At 42.5% G+C, this 25,760-nt stretch overlaps 1 protein-coding gene across 1 annotated transcript in view; it reads left to right on the top strand.

The window, feature by feature from the left end:
• Positions 1–9,489: 9,489 nt before the first annotated feature.
• The window catches only part of ets1 (v-ets avian erythroblastosis virus E26 oncogene homolog 1), a 48,287-nt gene continuing 32,016 nt past the window's right edge, over positions 9,490–25,760 (top strand). The window contains exons 1-4 of the mRNA XM_036537475.1: positions 9,490–9,558; positions 10,442–10,473; positions 10,783–10,860; positions 17,523–17,664. Of these exons, the coding sequence (XP_036393368.1) occupies positions 9,549–9,558; positions 10,442–10,473; positions 10,783–10,860; positions 17,523–17,664 (262 nt within the window). The 5' untranslated portion in view covers positions 9,490–9,548. The remainder of the gene's footprint in view (positions 9,559–10,441; positions 10,474–10,782; positions 10,861–17,522; positions 17,665–25,760) is intronic.

The raw sequence follows: 25,760 nt of genomic DNA on the forward strand, positions 1-25,760 counted from the left end.
GCTGATAGAGGGCACAGTTGAGCTAAGATTGGGAGCCATTGCTGAAAAGTCACTCCAACCCACTATAGCATTTTCACAAATGCTAATGTTTGCTTTTAGAGACAGCCACATCCAACCAAACATGATGCCCTTTGATTGCACTTACAGGAAAAAATGTTCCTGAAACACTTTAAGGCTTTTATGCTGATATTCATAAATGCAAACAGATACTCCATTACTGTAGTCTGTCACATTGTCATCATGAAGCAACATCATTAATATCATCTTAGAACAGCTAATGTGAAACTGATATCTTAAAAACTTACAAACCTTTTAAAAAGTTTTACAATATAAGTTTCTAAAATTAAAAAATTAAAAATGTTTGATGAGTTATCTGACATCCAGCTGTTAACACTTAAATCCCAGGGACTCAAAATGAACAGCTGGAATCACCCGCCTCAGCTCTTGCACTTTGGTAGCGTCCACTCCTGGCCCTGGAGACCCTCACTCCCAAAGTCATAAAGACCCTTCTCAACCCTTCTGGTTGGCTCCTAGAATATCAGGGGATTGAATTTCTCATCCATTTGCTGGTTCCTGTTAAGTAAATAGAACTTCAGTTTGAATGTAGACCAACTATCCTGTGGATCACCATCAGACATCCTTGTATGGAAACACAAACATGTATTGACTGCCAGTGGACAGTGGATTGCTTTCTCAGAAGTGATAAGTTCATAGAAAGTTAAAAGATATTTAAGTCAAATTGAGATGTAAGGTTGAAGTTGACTTTAGAGCTGCCATCAGCCCCCCATGCCCAATAGTTTTTGTGAATGAAACACACAAGGCCTTTGGGCCTTGTGGGGATTATTTGTACGTTTCACATTTTCACATTGTCCAGTTGAATACTTTCCCTGGGTTCCTTTTTGTTGCTGCACCATGCTCAGTAATTTTCAATGCTCTAAACATCACAACTACTGCGAATGACTGTAGAGTTTTGGGGAATACCTTACCTGGCAGTAGCTTTTCAGAGGAATCAGGCCCAGATGACAGGTAACACCAGCCCCATTCCCCATTGTCTTTTCATGTTTTTAAACCCATTCAAGAGTGCCATTACTGACACTTACAGCTGGGCCTGGGCCTTTCCTTTTTTCCTCTGTTCCAGGTCACTTATCACCAGTTGGTTTCAAGGAGGTGATTCCTGGAGCACCTTGATTGACAGTTTTCCTTCATCCTTCTTTTTCTGCACCGTATTCATTTCCCAGGAATAAATCAATGAATTGAGGGTAGGTGCAGAACAATATCATCTCCCTGCAGAACAGCAGGGGAACTGAGCTTATGCAAAGCTTTGATAGGTGCATTAGCTCTGGAGAAGGCATGACTGATCCCAGTCCAATGTTAAATTATTTTTACAACGCATGACTGCGTGATGTGTGATGCAGTCTGGAGTTTAACAGATCTGTAGTTGGCTGGAAAGATTTTCTTTTGGGGGATGGGTGATGGGTCAGGTTTGTGGGAAGGTGGCAGGGTGGGGGTTTGCAGATTTATGAGGGCCCAAATTAAACATGAGGCCAAGAACAAAACTCTCTGACACACTGTTAATAAGACCTCTCCACGTTTTTAATCAGTGACAGAGATGGAGAGAGAGGAGAGAAAGCAGGAGAGGGAGGAGAGCAGGCTGTTTCCTTGTAGAAATCACACACAGGATAGACTTTACATCCTTCAAACCTCAGTGGTGGGCTAAATATATCCCAGGGGCAGCACAGTTGGGGGCTGGGGACTGGGTGGGGAGTTGGATGGGGTACAATTTGGGGAAGAGGGTTTAGCTAGCAAAGTTGGTGAGATTTATGGAGACATAGACTTTCCAAGGATTGTGGCCTAGGATGGTGGTGGAGGTTGGGGGGTGGGGGCGGTATGAGGGGGGGCAGTATGAGGGCAGCAGTGATTTTGCTTCCCAGCAGCACCCAACCCGTCAGAACCAGGGACCAGAACAGTGGTCCAGTGATTAATTGCAGGAATGGCTCCATAAACATTTCTCCAGGCTGGGCTTAGTGAGGATGAGAAATGGATCGGGATAAGGGGCTTCTTTTGCTGTTCTCAAGGTTTGAGCTAAGTCAAAGTCAACTTTATTGTCAATTCTCCAATATGCACAGGACATACGGAGGATTGAAATTGCGTTTCTCTCAGGCCCACGGTGACAATACAACAGTTCGACATAACACAATGAAGACACTGAGAGACAAGAACAAGAATTGCTACAAATTACACATATTTACAGCAAGGGCATCCAGGCACATTGTAGGTTTATAAATATGAAGAATAAATATAAAAAAATATAAATATAACTACATATTCCACAGGAATACGATATAGACTGTTTATATAAGTAAAGTGACTGTGCAAATCTGTGTGAGTGTGTGTGTGATGATTAATGTTGGGAGTAAGGATGGGTGGAGAATAGTCCAGGCTTCAGTATGGGGGGGGGGGGGGGTGGGTTTCAAAGCTCAGTCCTGTGTTGGAGCAGATGGCTGAGGGAGGGAAGAGAGTTCAACTTCCTAACAGCCTGGTGGATGAAGCTGCTAGCAGGTTTATCCGTTATAGCTGGGGAGGAGGCAGGGCAGGATGGGAGTTTGAGAAACTGAAGCACTCAAGTCTTTGAGGGGGACAAATTAAAATAATATTTTTGACACAACCCCCACCCAGTAGTGAGTTTGGGTCTGGTTTGAATGAGTAGAAGAGGGCTGTTTCTCCTCATGCTAGCTGGTGGCGATTGAAGGCCAAGTGCTCCTGGATGCTGAACAGGCCGCAGGTTCCCTCCGAATGGATAATGGAGCTGTCCCTCCTTTCTGCTGTCAAGAAAGAGTGTCTCCACCAGGAAATTGGTAGGGAGAGGGAATCAATAGATTTGTTGCTTGCAGTTCTTGCTTCCCCCAACCCCCAACATCATGCTCATACAGCAGACGCACCCCCTCCCACAACAGGCACCAAGCTGACCCTTCTACAAACCCCAAGCGGTGCTCTGTGGTTGTTCTTCACATTGTTAATGAGCGTGTGTTACCAAACTGTTCAGCACACTCCCTTCCTCATTACAAGACAAGCATGTTCCTTTGGAGTCATCACTAATTAAGAGAAAAATGGAACGTTGAGGCTAAACAAGGGGTGGTGGTAGTGGTGGTGGAGAGCGATGCATGTTTATTTTGGACCTCCATTAACTGAAGCACTGGGATGCCTCCCCTTCTTCTCTACCTCCTGTTTTTTCTTCCTCATTTTCCACCCCCCCCCCCCCCCCCCCAACTCTTCCTTTTACTGTTTCTGTTTTCATTTTGGTGTGTTTCACTCTTGGGCTGCTCCGTGTTTAAAGTGCTAGAAAGAGGTCGAATTCCATGTTTTTCTTTAATCATGACGCTGGATCAGACATCAATATGACCATGTGATTTTTATCACTCCTTGCTGATGGAGATTTATCTAACAGAGTAAATTCAAATAATTCTTACCCTTTCACTGGAAGAATTTAACAACTTGATTTTGTTGTATTGTCTCTTTTCACATTTTAATTATCTAAACAAACACAGATTCTTCATGTCCTCCCACCCACCTTCGACTCCTCCCACCCATCTTCGACCCACATCAGTTTGCCTACACAGTGAATAGGTCCACAGAAGATGCCATCGCTACTGCTTTTTACACTGTACTGACCCACCTTGAACACCAGGGGAGCTATGTCAGGATGCTTTTCATAGACTTTAGATCTGCCTTTAACACTGTCATCTCGAGCAGACTGGTCACTAAACTCACTGACTTAGGACTTTCCCAACCCACCTGCCACTGGATCAAGAACTTTCTGATGAACCGCCCCCAGACTGTTATAGTAGGCTCCCACCTCTCCTCCACCCTCACACTCAGCACCAGCACCCCACAGGGCTGTGTGTTGAGCCCCCTTCTCTATGCCCTCTACACACATGACTGTGCCCCCACCTATCCCACCAACACCATCATCAAGTTCGCGGACAACACGACTGTGGTTGGACTTATCTCAGGAGGAGATGAGACAGCCTACAGGGATGAAGTCCAAAGACTGGCAGTGTGGTGTTCAGAGAACAATCTCGCTCTGAACTCCTCAAAAAGAAAAGAAACCATAATAGACTTCCAGAAAAACAGTGCAGACCCCGATCCACTACACATCAACAGGGACTGTGTGGAAAGGGTCCCTGCTTTCAGGTTCCTGGGTACGCACATCACGGAAGATCTCTCTTGGACTACAAACACCACCGCAGTAGTCAAGAAGGCACAGCAGTGACTGAGGATCCTCAGGAAAAACAACCTGCAGGAGAAACTGCTGGTGTCCAACCACCGCTGCTCCATCGAGAGTGTGCTGACGTACTGTATCTCTGTGTGGTATGCCAGCTGCTCAGCAGCGGACAGGAGAGCCCTTCAGAGGGTCATCAGTACCGCCCAGAAGGGCAAAGGCTGCTCACTGCCCTCTTTGGAGGACTTATTCAGCTTTCGCTGCCTCAGTAGAGCAGCCAACATTCTGAAAGACCCATTCCACCCTGAACATCATCTGTTTGACCTGCTGCCCTCTGGTAGATGCTTCAGGTCCATCATATTACGGACAAACAGACCTAGGAACAGCTTCTACCCCAGAGCCATACGAGAACTGAATACTGCCAAACACCGATACTGACTGTTTGCGACCTACCTCACCTCAGTACTTCAATATTTGCACCTTTGTATTCATATAGTCCAAACTGCACTACTTTGAACACAGGGCCATTGCAATTACAATAAACGTGCAATATCCCGATGTGCAATATGTATGCTGCTGCTATAAGTTTATCTACCATATCATTATTGTTTCATATCTTATTGTTCATATTTTATTTATATATCTAGGTTTTTTTTTTAATTAGCTTGAACTCTTGTATTTTTCTTATTGCTGTTTGTTATGTGTAATGTGTTATGTGCACTGCCAGAATTGCTACACAATTTCATTGCACTCAGTGCAGTGACAATAAAGGAATCTTTATCTTTATTATGTCTGATTTTAGATTTATTTTTTATGTCAGACCACTTATCCCAAACTTGTAAAGTGTTTGAAAATCTGAGAAATCTTGCAATATCAATAAATCCCATACCTGTCCCCTGTGGACATGGTAAAGTCATGTTGAATTCATTGTAGCCAGAAATTTAAACTTGGTGTCCTTAACTAAACATCACTGTTTTCAGGGACTTCAGCCCTCAAAGACTGACATATTGTATTAGCCCAGGGGACAGTAATAAGCTGGATGCTCTAAGCACAAAACAGCCCAAGGGTCTTTAACAAGCTAATTTCCTGGCCATCTTTCTCACAGAACCACCATCGCAACATTTTAAAAGTTTTGTTTTTCTGTCAGCAGTCTATATTGTGCCTTCAGAGGTTTAGTTTGTTCCAGAATTAGTTTTCCAATATATCTTAAATTTTTTTAGTACTGGTTTGATAAGCAAGATATTGTCACACAGAGGATTAGCTCCAGTCAGTCAAACAGAGGTCTTCTGAGCATGCTCAGAAAATAGAACTTTTGGGGCCCCTAACAAAGAATACCAGTATATGGCTCTGTGAAACTGCCCTTTATGAGTGGCTCTGAGATAGAAGATTACTGCCTCGGTCTGTCACAACGTGTGCTCAACGCGAAACATGAAACATCTGGACCCATTTCAATGCTCTGAAACCATAAAGAGCCAAAGATGTTTGTTTGACTTAAGAGACCTATTTAGAGATGTTTAGACAACTTGCTGAGGGGATTGGCGCTTTAATTAAAGATAATATCAGGTCCTAATATCGCTCCAAAGAATTTCTGTTCACACGGTTTAACAAAGTTGCTGCTCTCCAGGCAGAGGTGGAACCAACGGTCCTGGATACCCAAATCTGACAATGGGGCTCCAGCTTTCTCTGTCACAAAAAGACTGCTCATTCAGGAAACAATCTGTAGAACAGTGTGATGCTATGAATACATATGAGCCAATACATATTGCTTGTAAGCCATTACTTATAGCTTAGATGATAAAACTGGATTGCTGTGGACAAACCATTGGAAACTAAAGAATGTGGAATTAAATTTCTTTTTCTGCTGTAACAGCTTTTCTTTTTTGCTCTGCATTTTTGATGATTTGGCTGATAAAACAGTGACACAGGTTGTTTTTACTGAAAAACAGTTCTAACAAAAATATTTTTTGTTATAAATTATAAAATTTTAAATTATAAAAATTATAATTTTTTTTTAAAAAATATAAAAATTATGAATTATATATATAAATTATAGCTGGGGGGGGGGGGGGGATTAGACCTCTTTTGGAGGTCTAAATCTAGCCTGGTGATCAGAAGTCGATAGTGTCATAAAGTATCATATCCTTGCTTTATTCATTACGATGGGGCTTTAATCTAAAAATACCCCTGCATGAAATAAAAGCCTCATCAGAGAAGCTTAGAATTCTACCTCTCAGAGCGCAGGAGTCGGAAACCCAGGCCCCCAAAATAAACCTTCCACTCATAAAGGGCTCCTTCTTTGTAGTTGGTGTAGCAACATCTGCAGGGCAGTCTCTAAAGGGGAAAGATTTGGGCAACATATCAAAGTAACCGTCGATACTCCTGTGAGAGGGAGCAAGAGGAGAGCTTGCCAGTGGAACACAGAAAACAAACCTACAGCAATCAGATCTGTGTAATAAAGAACTATTAATATCACCTATCTGAGGTGTCTTTAAAAATAACCAAAAAAGTGTGCTGGGAGATGAGGTTTCCAGGCTGGTCCCCACGGTCAAAGTGAGCAGAGTTGGGAGAGCGGGTGGGTGACATGTAGAAACAGTACACATTAAAAGATCTAGATTCAATTTTTTTTAGAGTGAGGATGCTTTAATCTAGTATTCAGCTGTATACAGAACTGAATTTAGAATGCACTTTAATGTTGGCAAACAGATGATCAAATCCTGCCCATTCATCTCATGTTATGTAAATGACCACAGTGGACACTGTTCACCTTTTACAGCTGACTTTTGAATGCTCTCTGAAGATCATTTAGAAGGGAATCAGAATGCATATTCTCAGATAAGAAGCCTTATTATGGGTTCCTGCAGTAGTGTAAGCAGAGTTACATTCAATGGGAAGGAAAGAATGAACAGTGCACAGACTCTGTACTCATAACAACTGCACAGGCATGAAGGACACTGCACTGGCCCCAAACTAGACACATAACATAGAGTCTGCATGGAACAAAAAACATGATTTCTGTCAGGTCTGTTGTGGCCACCCACTGTATAAAATATACGTTTGTAGAAGTCACAACTGGAATATAAAATGCTGTACAAATCCTGCTCCAAAGCTGGACATTCTTGTGCTCTTACAGCTAAAAACTTATTGTGAAGCGCTGTGACTTAAGTTTGACTGACAATCTGCCTGGGGTCTTTGAGTGATGGGGTTTAATAACAGGGTCTCTCAGTCTATTTAGTGTAAAAGCATGACTGAAGGTGATGGGAGGAGGAGAGAGAAAGGGTGCCAAAGGAGATGAAAAAAAACAAGGCAAATGATGAGTGCATAGGCTCACGTGGAGCAAAACTGCATCAAAGCCTCACCTTTGAACTGACGGGGTCGCTAATCGAAACAATACCATGACATCAGGAAAGGATCTGGATCACATTCATTTCCCTTGATTCAATTTACGCTGTCAGGAGGGAGCAGTCACCTCTCCACGCGGTGATAATTCATCCCCTTCTTTTCATCTGCCACGGCTGCGCTGCCCACCTGTGCTGCTGGAGCCTACCTTACAGCTTCAAAAAAAGGCAGAGAAAGACTGGGCTCCGGCTGGCACCCCCCAGTGTGGCCTAACCTTGGAGTTGTAAACTCTTTCAGATTTGCCCCAAGTGCTGCTGCTCCCGACTTTGACCACGCACCTTTTAATTCAAATAAATGGCATGCCGAGTTTGGAGACCACTGGCGTATCACAAGGTGTTTTGCAGGAGATGCAAGTGTTTTACCCATAACATGTTTCTTCTGGCTGTGAAGCCTTCCACTGACAGAGAAAATGTCTTTTTTGTACCCCACCCCAGACCCCTTTCATTGCTGCCTGTGCATCTCGGCCCACCATCAGCCGAGAAATATTGTAGAGCACAGGGCTCACCCTTCCATTTCCCACAAGATTGCTTTCTAATATTACGGCATGCATTTTCAGGTGCTGTTTGTATGGTTGCTATGAAGCCATGCACTTGCAAAGAAAGCACGCAATCAGAAAGAGGCCTTGACCACCTTGCCCTGACTGACCACTCTTTCCCATTCTTTCTGACTCGCCTGATGTGTTCTTCCTGGATGCTTTAGGGGAATTATAGTCACCCTAATAGCTGTGGTCTTTCCTTCCTTTAACACTTTATATGGAATTTTTCCCTGGAATTTATGGAAATATTGGGTCCTCGTAAATCGACCATAGATAACGGGATATGGGGAGGCCTAAAAGGTGTGGGTGTGTGTGATAGCATGAACCTTTGAACATGAGAGAGATAACGAGAAAATCTATGAGACTTTAGTATTTTAGGGGAAATATTGGAGTTCCATTTTATGTCTCTATTTTGATTACCTTGGGTGGTGAGAGACTCAGGTCTAAACAAACTAGACCTCATCAGCTGAAAGAACTACGTTATCAATTGTAAAATGGCTCCATGACTGAGCAGCATTAAAGCTAAATTCATATGCTATTTCAATTTTATTTTCACAGTTCATGTTCGGTTGTGGGGTAATTTCCTACTCTTGTCTGTTTGCACTGGAATGTCCCCAGAAAACATACAGACCACGTACAAGCAATATTCATGCCTAAGATATTCTCCAACTAATGTCACAATGCCTTGGTCTTGGCTTACAGTCCCACGTGCACGAACATATTATTCACAATATAAACCTTTTAGCAACCCACACATTATTGGGGCTATCCCTGTAAGAGGCTACAATTAAGTGTTTCTTCAAGTTCAAGTTCCATTCATTTTTAATTTGAACGGCGCAATACCGCATTAAATTAAAATGAAAAGGTTCCACATATGGTTTTGTTAAAGCTCGGACGATAACATGCAAAGAGGTAGCATCTAATAATTTATGAACACCTCAACAGCACCCTGCTTATGTCTAGCCCAGTAGAAATGTTGACACGTCCTTCTTCATATTTTCGGGAAAACCCCCACATCGGTTTTTGAGTGGACCCCTGCAATTGCAGAGGGTGGGACTAATCTGGAAAGTGTCTTTTCTGTCCTCCTCCCAGTGAACGCTGCAACTGGCAGGTAAGAGCCACCGTCCGGTCAGTCAGCAAGCTGCGCAGGAACTGAGAGAACACACTTCAAGAGTTTCACTGACAAACAACGGTAGGTTTCAGACTTTTAAAAAATTGTTTGCTGGTATAATATGAGACGTCTCGAAAGCAAAATACAGATTATGGATGCATAATTTTCGATTCAGCAACGGTTGTGACGCTTGCCACAAATACTTGGCGGTTGAGGTTTCAGGTGGAGACGCAAGGTTTGAAGTTGCTGTTCAACGTGCGCTACTTAAAAAAGGGTGACCTTTGCGCATGTGTTCAGGTAGGTTGAACATCTTTGGAGTGTTTAGATGGCAAGAGCCGAACGAAATTGGATTAACTAAATTTACAACAAATTTGGCAATGGGTTGGCTGCGATTCAGATTGCTTATCACTGACATCATAACATGCCCATGCACTAATATTCATAACATACCTCGTATGCCCGTGAGCAAAGACAGGAATATGTCCCATATCTTTATCTTAATCCACACAAAAAATTATATATAGTTCATTTGTTCTGCTTATTAGGTGTAAACATATTTATCTAGATAGATATTAATAAAGAATTATTTTGTTGTTTCTGTCAATAGATTCTTTATATTCGTCTAATATAACTTTCACGAGACATTTAATATTTAATAGTAATATTTTTAAATACTGAATGTCGTACTGATTTAATTTTTTGCTTTTGTTTCTCTCTTTCCTCGCACATGCTACAGTTCCTTTTTTATTAGCTGAGACATATACTTCACGAATGCATGGTGTATTGTACTGTTCACCCTTTACTACGTTAAACGTATAGGGCGTGAGTTTGCATCACTGAAATATTAATGATTACAGAGGCTGACTCCGCCCCCTTCCGCTTACAGTACATTCGTCTTCCAGACAGAAACGAACATTTCAATAGCTTGGAGAATCGTGTCGATTCAGGAAAAGGCATAAATTGCGATGTTGTATTTGTATTTTTGGGAGGGTTATTCTACTTAATCTTGACTGGTTTGTGTAACGGACGTTTTCTGATAAATTAGATGACTTGTGAAAAACAGTTAAGACAATGCAGACAGAAACTTTCACTTGCTATATGAAACCAACAAAAGAAATTGATGATATTTGCACAAAAACAAACGTCATTTAAGTCGTCTCATTGCATTTTTGTTTCTCAGATCCTGAGCTGCTAAACCAAGCACCAACAAAGGTAATTTGGGCTGCATTACAATAAAAGCACATGTACAGGAAAATAAAACAACAGGGCATACCATACCAAACCTTAATATATCTGACCTCCAGAAGCCATTCTATCTGAGTGTGCTTAGTACATTCTAATAGACCCATTTCCATGAGTTCAGTAAAAACACAGACCTCAGAACTGGCAGGTGCATGGTAGCAGGTTACCAGAACATGGGCTAAATGGTGGGGACATCTGAGCGCCATATTTAGGGGTAAACAGCCTTTGATTGATGGGCCCTTCTCATATCAGTCTGAATTTGTGTCATGCCTCTTGCAGACCCCCATGATGAGTTACTACATGGATCCTGTTTCCGCCTCCCCGATGCCTCACCCTTGCGACTGTCAGGACCTGATGGTAAGACCCCACCGTGAATCACCTGTTTTTGGTTTTTGCACCCACCCACCCCCACCCCATGCGTGTGTGAGTGTGAATTTGAGTGTGATGGCATGCACTGCAGGACTGTCCAGGCTGAGCCGACCAGTTAGGATGCAAATGCAAATGAGTTTTGTTGGTGATCGGTCCAGCTCAAACACACCCCCTCTGCCTCCTCCTTTTATGCAAGCAAAAACGTTTGAAGCCATTGTCCTCAGACCATGGGGGTAATGAAATCAAAAATGAAAATGAAAATGTTATGTTGGGCTGTGTATTCGGCTGAGAGAAAGGCCAAACCATAACACATTTGTTTCTGTTTAGCCAATACATAGTCTGATCTGCAATAGAAAGCCCATTTAAAAACCACAGCACTTTCGTGCTCAGACGACGCAGCAGTCAAGCTTTTGGGTGTTTGTTACTACAGCTAATATGGGTTAGACACCTGGTGAAAATTTCCCGCATTATCCCCTCTCTGGTTCAAAAAGAATGGAAACAGAGAAGTAACCTTGCAACAACAAAAAGATAATACAGGCTTTTGTGTGTGTGTTTGGTTGGATTGTGGGGAATGGGGGTGGTTGTGATAGGGATTAGCATCAGGTAAACCACCAGTGCAAACCTTGGCAAAAAATGCACTCATTTGTATGCAGAAGAAAACCTATTAGATGTGAGAAGGGGAGGTCACATGCTAATAGCCACCCAGCCTGGCCTTGCTCAGAATCTTCTGGAATAAAGCTCCTGCACACCTAATTGGCTCAGGTGGTCCCTAGCTGCCTTTGAAATTGAGATAACTGCATGAAGGCCCGGCGTGGTCAAAAGGTGGGCTGCGACACCGCTCTCCCTTCTCTTTTAAATTTACATGAATTAAAAGAGAAAAGGGTTGTTGTTCTTTCTATCCCCCCATCCCCCGGTACCCCCCACCTCGACACTGCCCATGCATCTGCCAGTCATGGAGCTTAGAAAATTGGTGGGTTATACGTTACAAATGGCAATGGCAGAGTGGTGCTTGGCTCTCAGGTTGCCCTTAACTTGACAGTGAAATACTGACTTTGTTTCTTTTTTCAGTAAAAACATTGTTTGTTTCATTCATTTTTATCACAGAAACTGAGAAAAAAAGGAGTTAGGCTTAATTGAGAGTCGATGTTTAGGACAAAACAGTGGTTAGATTCAGTGGTGGTTATGTCTTCAATTTTAGCTTGTTATGTCTTTGGCTCACCTTGGCTTCTGTCAGAAACATTGCATGAGCACTGTCATCCTGCTGCTCTCTCTGGCACATCTTGACTGGGAGATAGTGCTGTAGAAAGAATGGTAATGGCCCTTCTGAGGCCAATCCATTCATCAAACACACTGTTATCACTATACAGTGATCTGTCTGGGGCATCCAATACAGCTGATTAATATTAATGCTCACTCCAGCCCATGAGAGCTTGGCATCCAATTCACCATGTGTGGTGTGGTGAAATGCTGTCTGCAGCCTTGAGAATCAAAAACTCCCTGGTTCTTTTGTAATGTCTGCAATGACATATCGAAATTTATCAAAGATCAAATTAATCATGATAAAATGGGGATATAATGACCAATATGACAGTGGACCACTTTGTTTAGCACAAGATTGCTGAATGGTCCAGCTTTTTCTGTTTCAGCGGGACCCCGTGTCCCTTTGTCTCAGATCCATGCGTACTCCCTCCCCCCATAAAACCACGAGTTTGACATGTGGAGCATGATGCGCTTGTTCAGAGATAAGCTGTGCCAACCCACAACATGTTGAGAAGTTCACACAGTGCATCCAATAAGCCTGGTCTCACTGTAAGAAGTGTACTTATTGAAGTGGTGGCTCCATGCTTGTTGTAAGAGAGCTGTGGCCATTAAAGTGGACATGAAACACTTGATTTAGTTAGCATAATTTACAAGATGGATTCCCACTCTAAAAATTCTTATAGGTTTAACACTGTCAGTGAAACTGGATTAAAAATAATAAGTAATCTAAGTTACATTTTTGAAACAAGTGTAGCGCCATCTTGTTTTAGTGTAGAATGTGACATCATGAGGTTGGTTGTCTTGTACATTCTACATTAGTTCACATTAGCTAACTAGTGACAGCACTGACAATCACTGACTCAATGGAAAATAAGAAAAGCCAAACTAAAATGCGATGCAAGGGGGTCACTTTTGTATTGCCCCTGGATGCAGCAATGAATTTTATAGAGTCAAAAACCAAAGAAAGATTGTCCACTTTCATACTTCCCGTGTGTGCCTCTTAAGCAGCAAGCGGTTCTTTATCGTTGGCTAGCTGCACTGAAACGAAAGAATCCCCCAGTTAGCCGTGATGCTAGGGTTTGTAGCGAGCTCTTTGTAAACGAGGACGATGTGGACGAGAGTCAGGCGTACTGGTGGTTCGCCGGACCAACAAGCTGTCCAAGGCCAATCCCTCTGTGTTTGACTTTTCCTCTTATAAGATTGGGTGTACAGACCATCCAACCCAGTCTAATAGCAAAGAAGTAGCTGTGCGCCGTGAGGAAAGGGCCCATCTGGCAGAGCAGAGAGAGGTACGACCAGGGTTATGTTACGTCTTTTCTCGTCAAAGCACAGCCATCTAGTTTATAAGATAATGATTAGATAATATGTAAGGGATAATGTACAGCGAGCCAGTCATTATTGCAAAATAAACCCCGACGGGTTGATGCAGGACCCCGACGCAAAGCTGTACATTATCCGCTTATTACACGGCTACTTACTAAAGAAATCAATTTGACACAAAATATTGATTTAAAAATGATTTTATTGATTTTTTATTACTTTTCTCTCAAGCAACAAGCAAGTTTCTCTTGAAATTCTACGTACCGCCACCGTGACTGCTGTCTTCCTTGGTCGACTTTCCAACTAACCAACCTCATAACGTAGTGAGTGACGCAATGGCAATATGGCAGCGAGCCAGAGCGAAAGCATAAGCTAGTACCAAACATAAATCTATTATAATTTAACATGTAATCGTTATATATCTAAAATTTTCTCGAAATAAATTCCAACACACTTAATTCTGTACAAAACTTGTCAAAATGAGGCTGTTTCATGTCCACTTTAACCATGAGTGGGGACAGTAGGCAGTGGGTGAACCAAGCACCAAGGTGCTGGGTGGAGAGCAGACACAATAGAGGACTGCACCAAGGTGCACCTTCTTAGACCTGCAGCGCAGACATGGATTGGCTCTAGGGGTGGGAATCATAGAGTAGCTCACGATACAATACTAATACCATATGCTGCCCACGACAATGATGGTATCACAATACAGCGATTCTGCGATACTCAATACATTGCAAGACAATCATCTACGATACATCACAATATCTGTTTAACTGAAGAAGAAAAAATACCCCTAAAAAGGCAAAAGCAGGAATTATGTATGTATTCACTGCATTGTGGTGTCAGTTTCACCATCAGTACGAAAATGTTTTTACTGAATACACCCTTCCTCCAGTCTCAACTGATGTGGTGATGGTGTGTGTGGACAATCGTGACCGTGAAGAGGCGTTTCCAAGGCCAAGCTGCCGTTCATATTAGTTTTGAGGAGTTGGGAGGTTGGCTAACTGTAAGGGAAGACACAAACCATGGAAAGCCCTAAGCATTGCTGCTCATCCTTATACAGCGAAAAGTTAACAGCAAAATTCAATGTGACAATCACCGTATACAACAACCGATGTGTGTGGATACATTTTCAACTTCATTCTGGGAAATAAAACCAAGACATTGGATTACATCGTAAGAGAGAGTTAATGTTAGTTAGCACGCTAGCTGATGTTTTTTAAACCAACTTTGGTTGAAAAAAAGTGTGATGAGGGACCGGTTGGCCGATTTGACAGCCGTAAGTGAAGATATATTTTTCCTCTTTAAATTGCATAACGTTACTACTTTGCCAGCTAAGAAACGTTATCTCAGTTAAGTTGATGCCCTGTTTTCATCAACCCATGACATTATAGCTAGCCAACTAGCTGGCTAGCTAATTGATCCTACAATTGTCACATCTTTATGGCGGTCAGTTGTCCGATAATAACATAACTAAGTAGACCTGTCATCAAATTAACCATAAAGCAAGTTATTAAAATGAACGTCTGCAAGTTTAAGGATTATGCAACGTAATGGTGTAAATTGGCGAGCTAGCCATTAGCTAGCTAGTACCTACCACCTGGGTGTAGGTCATTCAGGGTGGTCAGGGAAAAGACTAGGTAACATTAGTTAAGTAATTGCTAACGGGAACCAATGACGAATTCGAGTTGAGACTGTGATGCCTTAACCACATTCTGTTTTTTGGATAATGTTAGGTAGATAAGCTTTTGTTTAAATGCCTAATCACTCAGAATACTTGCGATATAATTGTAAAGTACCTTTCAATTTAGACAATTTTGTAAGTAGGTGCTACCTAGCTAAGTTGGCTAACTCAACTGAAGCTAGCTATTTATATAAAACAACAGTCTCTGCCATCCAAACCGTTTAGTCAGCGTTACTGAAATTGAGTTGGACAGGTCTCATTTCCAGGGAGGACTGAGAAAGAGAAGTTGTGCCCATTTCTTCACTGCAAGTTTACCCTCATTCATTTGATAAGCGCTACCACGAGGAGTCATGATGATGTAGTGACTCTAGTAAGTCAAATCGGTGGGTGAATCCGTTGAGAGCACCTGCATGTCTTAATAAAAATATTGATATTTGGTGTCAGTATCGCATGAGGAAGTAATACGATACATTCCAGTATCGATATTTTGTCCCACCCCCAATTAGCTCAATTTTCCAAACACAGGGTGCTACTGAGTAGGTGGTGTTTTCGTTGACCTCACCTTCCCTTACTGTCTAAAATTAAGCACGTTTATATTTTGAATTTGAGTGCTATTTAAGTCTGTGGCTAATGTGGCTAATTATTTCTGTGACTGGTGTTAAGACAATGACAAATAAATGACAAATTTACAAGAGCTTATCATTGTGTATGATTAGGTCACTATGACAACACTTCCCCCCCCCCCCCATTAAATCATTCCAACCAGAGTTAGGCTGGATCCTCGTCAGACACGAGGATTTCAGCTTACAATGGACTGCTTTTTCAGAAAGAGGAGAGATAGTCAAATTGCAGTGAATTAATATAATGACATTTGCTGCAGTCACTAAATCAGGAGAATGATTTTATGCACAAAGAAAGCAGAAAACTACAAACGACTTAGACTCTTGGCCATTTACTGAAATACATGGGCATAGGGTCTTTTTCCTCTCTATTCTACAAAAGGCATTGGTATGTTTCATATGGATATAGGCGAACTGCAAGGCGAACTGCAAAATACATTTTGGCAGCACATTCTTGTACTATATTTATACTTTTTAATTGCACTGTTAAAATGTGGAAGTATATACCATCTGAGCTTGGGTGCCTGACATCCCTCTCACTCACAAGAGTGAACGTCATGGTGATGGGAAATAAAAAGTAGCTGGCGTTCGCCTAGTTCCTACTTTGGGACTCGAACAGAGGGCGTAATGGTTTCGACTGACCCCTAGCTAAGTTTGTCACCCTGGGAGGATGCTAGCTGCAGTGATGGCATGCTTCTCTCTGCTTCCAGTGGGGCGTGAGACCATTTTTAAATACCGCAGCTCCATAAGCAGTGACGGTGATGAGTGTATAGGATGGGTTAAATGCAGAGGACAAATTTCATTTTAGTGATTGCGAGTACTGAGAAATGACAATAAAGAAATTATAAATATTATAAATATTATAAATATAAATCTCAAATGTTAAATTTGTTGGAGCTAGTATGCTGTTTCTGTGCTTCTGTTTCACAGCGCTTTGTCAGGCGTTGTCTTTGATTCAGAGCCTATTATTATGAGCATTTATGTAAGTCTTTAATTTATCCATAATAAGAAAAATTGTCACAAGCTGTTATTATGTCACAAAAAGTGCATAGATAGGACCTTGTTCAACCAAACCCCTCGGGATTACAAACATGCATAAAACACACCAAACCTTTTGGAAAATGTTTTTATTAACAAATAACAATATAAACAATACTGTAGAATAACAGAATCCTTAAAAATTGATGCCTTTAATTAAACTGAAAGACATGTGTTGCAGCTCTATGCCATCCATCTCAGCTGAAAACGGAGAAATGTCTGGGTGAATCCTTTCTGAGTCATGCTCAGCACCCCCCCCCCCCCCCCCCCCCCAAAGCCCCAAAGCTTCGAATATTCGCTGTTGATTATTACCGAAGCTCTGGAGCCCAAAAAATGGTATTCGGGACAGCCCTAGTAAAGTGTTCCATTTTTTCTTTTGCATTCATGCCTACACCTGGAATGATCACCAGTGCTAAATATACATACAGTGTACATTCATGCTTACACATATAAATACATGCATGCATAAAACATAGGTAAATACATACTTATATGCAGACTATATACATACACACATACATACATACACCTGAGTCAAAAGGTCAACCATTTTGTACTGCCAAATACACAACAAGCAATGTCAGTGTGAATATTTGAAGAACAATTTTCATATTTATATTCACTTTTTACATATTTGTTGCATTATTCTCAGTGTTCACTAAACATATACTCTGTAAAATATACATACTCAGTAAAAAAACACAGATTGTGTCTCATTTTTGCAGAGACAGAGTGGAGGCATGGTCAGTCCACAAGCTTCTGTGATTGGTACCTGTCAATCACAGCAGCATTACCCAGCATGGCCCCTCTACCCACAAGAAGTGACCCTACAGGAAGTCCCCAATGGCCCAGAGTTCTGTCCTGCAGGTAAGGGTCCGCAGAGTGGCCTGAGGCAATTAGCAGCGAATCCACTGTGTACATGCGTACTGCTCAGAGATCTGACCATGTGATATTTTTCGATCTCCTCCGAGGCCCACGTAATGTAGATTTCACAAAAAGAGATCATACAGTGCTGACAGTGACACAAAGTGCGATGAACTTAATGTGCGAAACAACGCAGAGCTAAAACAGATTTTCGATTGTTAAATTTGAAGTTCGACAGCCAACAAAGGTCTTTGAATCTCAGTTCACTTGGCAGATCTTCCACTCACTCATTCCACACACACAAACACACACACACACACACACACACACACACAAATGCACAATGTGCTCTAACTCTGAACACACTTGTGGAGTGTGGAGCTCTCTTCCAGATTGAGAGTAGCCCTTTGGAAGAGGGGGCAGCAGCGCTCCTTTCAGGGGGGCGTGCGACGTGTGACACTGAACTCGGGGCCGATGCCTTTACCAGATGCCTCATACTTTCCGCCTGGGGGATTGCCACATGCCCTGCATTTTTGCACTTTTACTTTTTTGTTTATTTTTAACTGGAACATTCCTCCCTGGCGCGTCGCCTCCGTTTGACTCCCTTGTTTAAAGGGTGATTTATTGCAAAGATGGGGACACATGCCACGGGGGTTGGATGTGTGTGTGTGTGTGTGTGTGTCTGTTGTCTCGCTTACTGGAAGTGCATGCATGAGGCCTGTAGTCTTTTTTCCCAAGCCTCCTGGGCCCCAGGGATGCTGGCCTGGGATGCGTTTGACAGTGCTCTCTTGACGTTTGGTTACAGAGATGCACTGTGTGCCTCTACCAGGCCTGGCGCTGGACCTCTGACTGAACGTTGTCTGATGGAAAAAAGACCTCACGGCCCAACTCCCTCTTGGGGCAGCATTTCTGAGGGAAGTCTGTCATTGATGGCAAGGCAGTGTGTGCACATTGTTACAACTCGCTACTTCCTAAGTAGGGCTGACGTGACCTGACGTGAGTGTAAATGTACAAAAAAAAAATTCAAAATAAAACTGGCACCGGGCGGCCCTCGGAAGGGATGGAGCCTACCTGTTGCCCTCGGCTCCATGTTCTCGGTGTCAGTCTGGGCCAGCTTGGTCTTGCCCTGCGGTGGCGGCCAGCTCCGCGGTCGTTGTAGGCGTTCAGGTTTTGTTTTTATTTTATTTCTATTTATTTATGTTTTTTCCTTTTTTCCTAAAAGTGTTAGCACCCACCATGCAAAACAAAAAGGCAAAAAGAAATCCCTCAACCCGTGGGAGGACGGGGATGGCGTTGGCGTCTGTCATGTGGTTCACTGGCGTGCCGTCATTATTTTTTTTATTTTACCAACCGAAATGAGCATAACTTAAATTACTTTCATCGCTAGCTCAAACACTGATTCGGCTTTGTGCCCACAAGTTGATCAATCTCGGACCCTCCTTTTCTTTGGAGGCAAACCACATACTCATTTCAAACTTGCCGCCATTACCACGCCAAACTCCATACCTCTGATCACCTGGAGCTCCTATGAAGGCAACCAGAGGTAGCCCCACCCCCCTAGGGACCGTCAGCTGCTGTGATGACATAGCAGCAGGTGCCAAAAGAAAAACCCAAAACAAAAGTATACATGTGTAGGTGTGTGGGTGAAACACTACCCCCTCGTAACAACATTCAGAGCAGTGGATGGATTTGCAGTGTTTGTGCTGTCTGTGTAGTGAAAGTGCTATAAGTGAAGAAAGTGGCAAAAACATAATAGAGAATATGAATCTATTTAGCCAAACCCCACACTGAAAAATGAAATCATGTTCAGCTTTCTCACAGTGGTGCATAGTGCTGAGGGAGCAGTCTTAGCACAAAAACTGCAGGTTGAGATGCTTGCGTGGGGCACTGCCCCTTTGCAAGCAAGGTGTGTAGTTAAAATTGCTTCAGCAAATTAACCAGTTGTAATATAAATATAATGTAATATAATAATCTATATTATTTCCTCTCAATAAGGGGGGTTGCAAAGCAAATTAATTAATTAAGCCTTACTAGCCTCCAGAATGAGCTGATTGTTCATCAGCCTCTTTTATCTTAGAAAATGATTGTCCCTCATAACGAGCAATGAAGCGAGGCTTCATGAACCCTCACTTGGGCGGAGTTATCTTGTGTGGTCAATGACACCTGATCTGAAGCAATTATTGTGCTTCTCCATGGGGAGCATGCCATTTGGTTGGTTGATGCAAGTTAGTGATTGGCATTTGAAGGAGGTGATGCTCCACACTTCTGCAGCTGTGCCTCCCCCGGTGTCTGTGGATCACAAGTAATGCCCATGCAGCCCTGCTGCCAAAGCCACCTGAGCTTCAACCAACTTCCACACTCAGCTTCGGTCTCCCACTTCCTCAAACGAGGACTGAAACGTACAGTCAATTGATGCCACACTTCTCACACTCAAGGCTTGCTATTTTTGCGATGGGGCGGCAGAGTGGCATACTGGTTAAGGAGTAGGACTTGTAACCTAAAGGTTGCTGGTTTGATTCCCTGCTGGGGCACTGCTGCTGTACCCTAGGGCAAGGTGCTTAACCCACAATTGCCTTAGTAAATATCCAGCTATATAAACGGATATCGTTGTAAAAAAAAAAAAAAAAAAAATGGAGCTGACATACTGTATGTCGCTGTGGGTAAGTCTTCTAAATGCCAATAATGTAATGTATAAGGCCAGGTAATTAAACAGTGCTTATTATTGCTAAATCCATACGTTTTATTAGAATTGTTTTTTGGGAATGCAGACAAGAACCATGTTGACAAATTAACACCGTATAAGAACAAAAAGTAGTTTGTACTCTTGTAATCATATAGTGTTCATGCATAAATCTGATATACATCTCCATGATGAAGTCTGTTAGAACACGTAATAGGTAGCCTATATAACATGCAGACATTACACAGTGCTAATATATGTATGGAAAAAGCTACCTTCTTTTGAAGGTTCCTTGCCTTTCTCCAGAGGTTAGAGGGGTGATTTATGGGGCCATATTTGGTGCTAAGCCTACTGTCACACAAAGTCGTCTGATGTCTACCATGCCATAGGGGTGTTTATAATCACTTTCCTCCCCGCTATTCACCCCAGTGCCCTGTAGACTTTCACACTCTGCGCCTAGCCTTTAACAACTGCTAGAGTGTGTGTCACTGTGCGTCTGTCCCACACACACACACACACACACACACGTATACGCAGGGCCCTTGGTGCTGTGTTTCATTTGATGTGATTTGACAATATGAGAGAGGAGAGGGATGGGGAGTTGCCACTGATGGGGGGGCACGTCCTTGTGGGCGCAGACACATTTTTTATTTCGAAAAGTAAATAGGTGGCCCGTGGGGGTCTGGAGGTTATGGGAAAGGAGGAAATGGCAATGCTAATCAGGCTGCTGCACACTTCCCCCCTACAATAAAACAAAAAAAAAACACCACCTCCCTGTGACACAGCTATCCTGTAGCTTAGGGGACACTCTGCAGAAAGCATGTCACTTCTCTGTTTGACCTCAGGTCAGTAGGCAAGGGGGAAATCGGTCCAAAATACAACACTGCCCAAGCCACCCTGTGAATAGATTTGACTTTTTGCTATATATAATGTGTCAAATAACAAATATTCCCTCTCTGAGTTTGCCTAAATGAATAGCGCTCCTTGTAGACTTAATTACTTAGTTACATCTGATATTTGTTTCTTCAATCAGAGTTATGGTTATGGTTAAGATTATGGTTAGGGTTATGGTTAAGGTTAGAGGTAAGGTGGGGGTTATGGATGAGGTTGGTGAATGTTAGGGTTAAGGTTAGAATTATGGTTATTAGGGTTCTGGTTGAGGAGAAGCATAGTTTAAGTTTAGAGTTAAGGTTAATGGTTAGGGTTAGGGTTATGGTTAGGGATTGCTTGCATCTCGGTGGGTGCACTGCTCCACCCTTTGGTGAAACCTGCTGCAGTGTTGCTGTTACAACCTGAGCAACCTGGAGAGACAAAAGTAAGTCCTATGTAATATTCTCAACACGCTGCTCCTAAAATCTCCTATAGCTGTATCCTAGTGCCTTTGAGACTGAGCAGAAGCTATTCCGGTGTCAGTCAGTCTCCTGGGCTGAAAGAATTAAAAAAACAACTGAATAGAATGGACATAGTATGTTATTATTATGTAATTACTTATATATCTGGATATTTACATGAGCAAATCTGGTAAGTACCTAGCTTTAGGAATTGAACCTCTGTGTTTAAGATCAGCTCGCTCAGTGTTTGGCAGCAGTACTGCTGTCTACATGAGCTACTGCACCTATGTCTAAAAGAAACTGGAGGAAACAAATGCAGAGGTCCGCTCCCGAGCTCAGCATAGCCACCTTTAATAACAGCGAATAGCAGGGGCAGTTTAGTGCATCAGACTGGCAGCAGACAATGTGCAATAGGATTTCCTGCTGGGGCTTGGATTTGAATTGAATGGGCGGGGGCTGAGTCACACTGGAGCCCAAAGGAGGAGAGGGGTAGAGCTAATTGAATTATCTGCACAATGGAGTGATGGACGGCACGTGGTGCAGCTAATGGGAGGGGAGAGAGGTGTCCTTTTGCAGAACTAATTGATCAGAAAGAGGTGGGCCTCTGCTCATGGCCCCCCCTCCTTCTGGCCCTGTCTCCACAGGAGTCTATGTCCAGCCTGCATCCCGTGTGGATGGTCAAGAAGCCAAAGAGGCTGTGACCCAGCAGGAGTGGCAGGAGAAGTGGGGGGGGGGGGGGGTAGGGGTATGGCCACTATGTTTGTGTCTGTGTGAATATACAGTATATACAGATGGGTGACAAATTAAAGGAAAAACCAACATAGAGTGTCTTAGTAAGGTGTTGGGACACCGCGAGCCGCCAGAACAACTTCAATGCACTTTGGCATAGATTCTACAAGTCTCTGGAACTCTACTGGAGGGATGGAGCACCATTCTTCCAAAAGATATTCCCTCATTTGGTGTTTTGATGATGGTGGAGAGCGCTGTCTAACACGTTTTTCCAAAATCTCCCATAGGTGTTCAGTTGGGTTGAGATCTGGAGACTGCGAAGGCCATAGCATATGATTCACATCATTTTCATATTCATCAAACCATTCAGTGACCCCTCCTGCCCTATGGATGGGGGCATTGTCATCTTGGAAAAGACCACTCCCATCAGGATAGAAATGTTTCATCATAGGATAAAAGTGATCACTCAGAACAACTTTGTATTGATTTGCAGTGACCCTTCCCTCTAAAGGTACAAGTGGACCCAAACCATGCCAGCAAAATGCCCCCCACAGCATAACAGAGCCATATCATAAAGAACATATCTTTATGCCACACATACTGCTTAGTTTTTGAGTCAAAAAGTTCCACTAAATGTGTGTATATAGGTCTGTATCTATCTGTATCTACATATACATTGTATGATATATAGGGTGGTATTGCATATAAGTAGAGGTGTTTGTAATCACTGATGGAAGGAAATGAGGTAACACAAGGGTGTGCGTTGGAAGGAGAAGTGGCTGTAGATGGTATCAGCACCAGAACAACTGATAAATACATGCTGCAGTAAGTACTATTTACTCTGGTGAATGGTGCTTCTCTGTGAGCTGTTTCATGGTCAACCGCAGACAATTGCACTCAGCTGCACAGTGAGCACATCCAGATGTTGCAAAAGCCAAAATATCAATGTCAGGGTTCTGTTTTTAGTGTCAGATAAGCAAGTAACAACTTAAAACTGTTTCCCAAGCCTATGATTGTGCAATGCATGGTGTTGGCAGTGTTGTGTCCTGGGTTGAAGTGTGTAGTGCACCCACATTCCTCTTTTCCACGTTTCATTTCGTTTCAGAAGTTTGTCAAACTGTGAAAGGTATGCCAAGACTGAGCTTTTGGCTGTGAAAAAAGGAGCCCTCACTTGACACTGTTGATTGGCTTAGTAATCATCCTCATCTGGAAGCAAACACAACTTACATTTTAACATGCTATACATTTAAACAGCTGGGTATGTCCTGAAGCAGTCCACATTAACCACCTGGGAATTAAACCTGCAGCCTCCTGTGTTCAAGTCCTGGCAATTAATTTTCTGGGACACAAGAGCCAACCCTGCGCTCACACTGGCAGCGACAACAAGCGACAAAGTGGCTGGAAGTCATTCATTTACAATGGTCGCTGGATGACACTGAGCAACATGACGCATTGCATAGCCTGGCGATGCGATCGCCTCAACTTGGCGACTAAAAAAAGTTAAGCAAAATTCAACTTCATGCAAATAACCAGCGACAGAGTTGAGCGATGGCCAATTAGGGCAGATGTGTTCCTCTTATATTCTTTCGCTGTGCAATGTTTTCTTAAACTTTAGTTCATATATTAGCATTTTCGTTCCCATAGCGGCGATTGCGAATGCTACTTTGCTGTCCATGGTGAAAGGTAGTGTTTGAAGCAAGATCACACTCTTTAGGCTATAGGAAAATAAATTCCCTCCAAAACATATTTTTCATTGGGAATGCACCTGATTTGTGGGTTCACGCATATATTGGGCGATATATATCAATAGGCCTGCTTTAAGAACAAACGAACATACAACTCCACAATGAATATAGTAAAGACAATGTAAATAAAACATATAAATAAATATGAAATATAATATATATTTATAATATTTATTAGTATATACATTTTTGTAGAAAATTGATACATCTCTTGTTGATACATTTGAAGCCCACTTCCTAAAAACTACGTTAGCAACGCCCACAAGCTGGCTTGTTGCTCGTAGTCACTGCCAGTGTGAGCACAGGGTTACATTTTCATTTGTGGACTTGCAAAAAGTTTTTGCTTTTGCAAATCAGTTTTAGATTTACAAGTTGTGTTTCCACACTAACAATTTTGTTACCAAATTCATCTCAGAAGTTTTTTACCAGCAGCTGGATGTACCAGGTTGGACAACCTTAGAATCCAGTCCAGACAATAAATATCCAGATATAAATATCAGATCTTTATTTTATAAACTGGCAACAGCATTGGCCAGGTTTTAAAAACAGAGAGGCTGGAACCCAAGATCGCCGGTTACGACCATGGCCTGAGCTTGATTTCACCCGGGACGCGGCCAGCTGCAATGAGGTCCCTCCTTACAACAGCATGTTTTTCCATCAGGTCTGTTCCCGCATGACAAGTGAGAACATATCGGGAGAATTTTCTGGAGGTATGGAACAGGCTCCCAGCATCCTTTGCCTAGCTATGCATTTGGCAAGATGCTGCTGGAGAACGAGAGAGGGTCAGCTAGTGGCGTGCACTTGGCCATTTCGTCTCTGGTCACAGCACACTGTGGGCTGTTAAGCTAAGGCCTGCCTTGAGTCCTGTCATATGAATGAGTTTCATAACAAATGAAATCCACGTTGAAATTATTACTTATGATTTGTGAAGTTCATTCCCGCAATTTCTCACAGGCTTCATTTGAGAAGGGCTTTGGGAGAAAACCCGACTCCATGTTCCTCCCAGTCAAGCTCTTTTCTGGTTAAGCTCTTGAAATGCAGCGACATGTTAAATACAAATGAAACAGGGATGGGGAGTCTGCTCATTTTGAAACCACAACCCTCATTGTCTACAACATAACAGCAGTTAGCAGTAGCTCACTGAACTAAAGGCTCAAGGCCCCATTGCTCTTCTGTTCTTACTCAAGGGGATTATGTTGCCTTCTGTAGCAGACTCTCTTGCTCCTCTCCTCTGCCATGCATGCAAGATTATGATGTAATTCTCCTGTAATAAACAAGATTATGAAATAATTCCACTCAAATGGTACTGCAGTTTGTACCTATTTTACATGCATTGATAACATATAAATGCATGTTTGGAAAAGTGTTTTTTTTTTTTTGCAATTACTTTATTTTCATATTTTTATGATGATTAAAGGTCACATGTACACACACACACACACACACACGTGCACACAAACTTTACTCACTTTTATCGTCAGTGTTTTAGGTTTGAACCTAACGCAGGACAGTTGTGAAAAGTGACATCTCTCTCTGCCGTCTCATAGCATTCCTGAATTTCACGTCAAAAGAACATTGAGATTTCCTCCTTGACGCCATCCCGCTTCAACTCCA

The sequence above is a fragment of the Megalops cyprinoides genome, chromosome 9 (assembly GCF_013368585.1).
Source record: "Megalops cyprinoides isolate fMegCyp1 chromosome 9, fMegCyp1.pri, whole genome shotgun sequence".
Lineage (NCBI taxonomy): Eukaryota > Metazoa > Chordata > Actinopteri > Elopiformes > Megalopidae > Megalops > Megalops cyprinoides.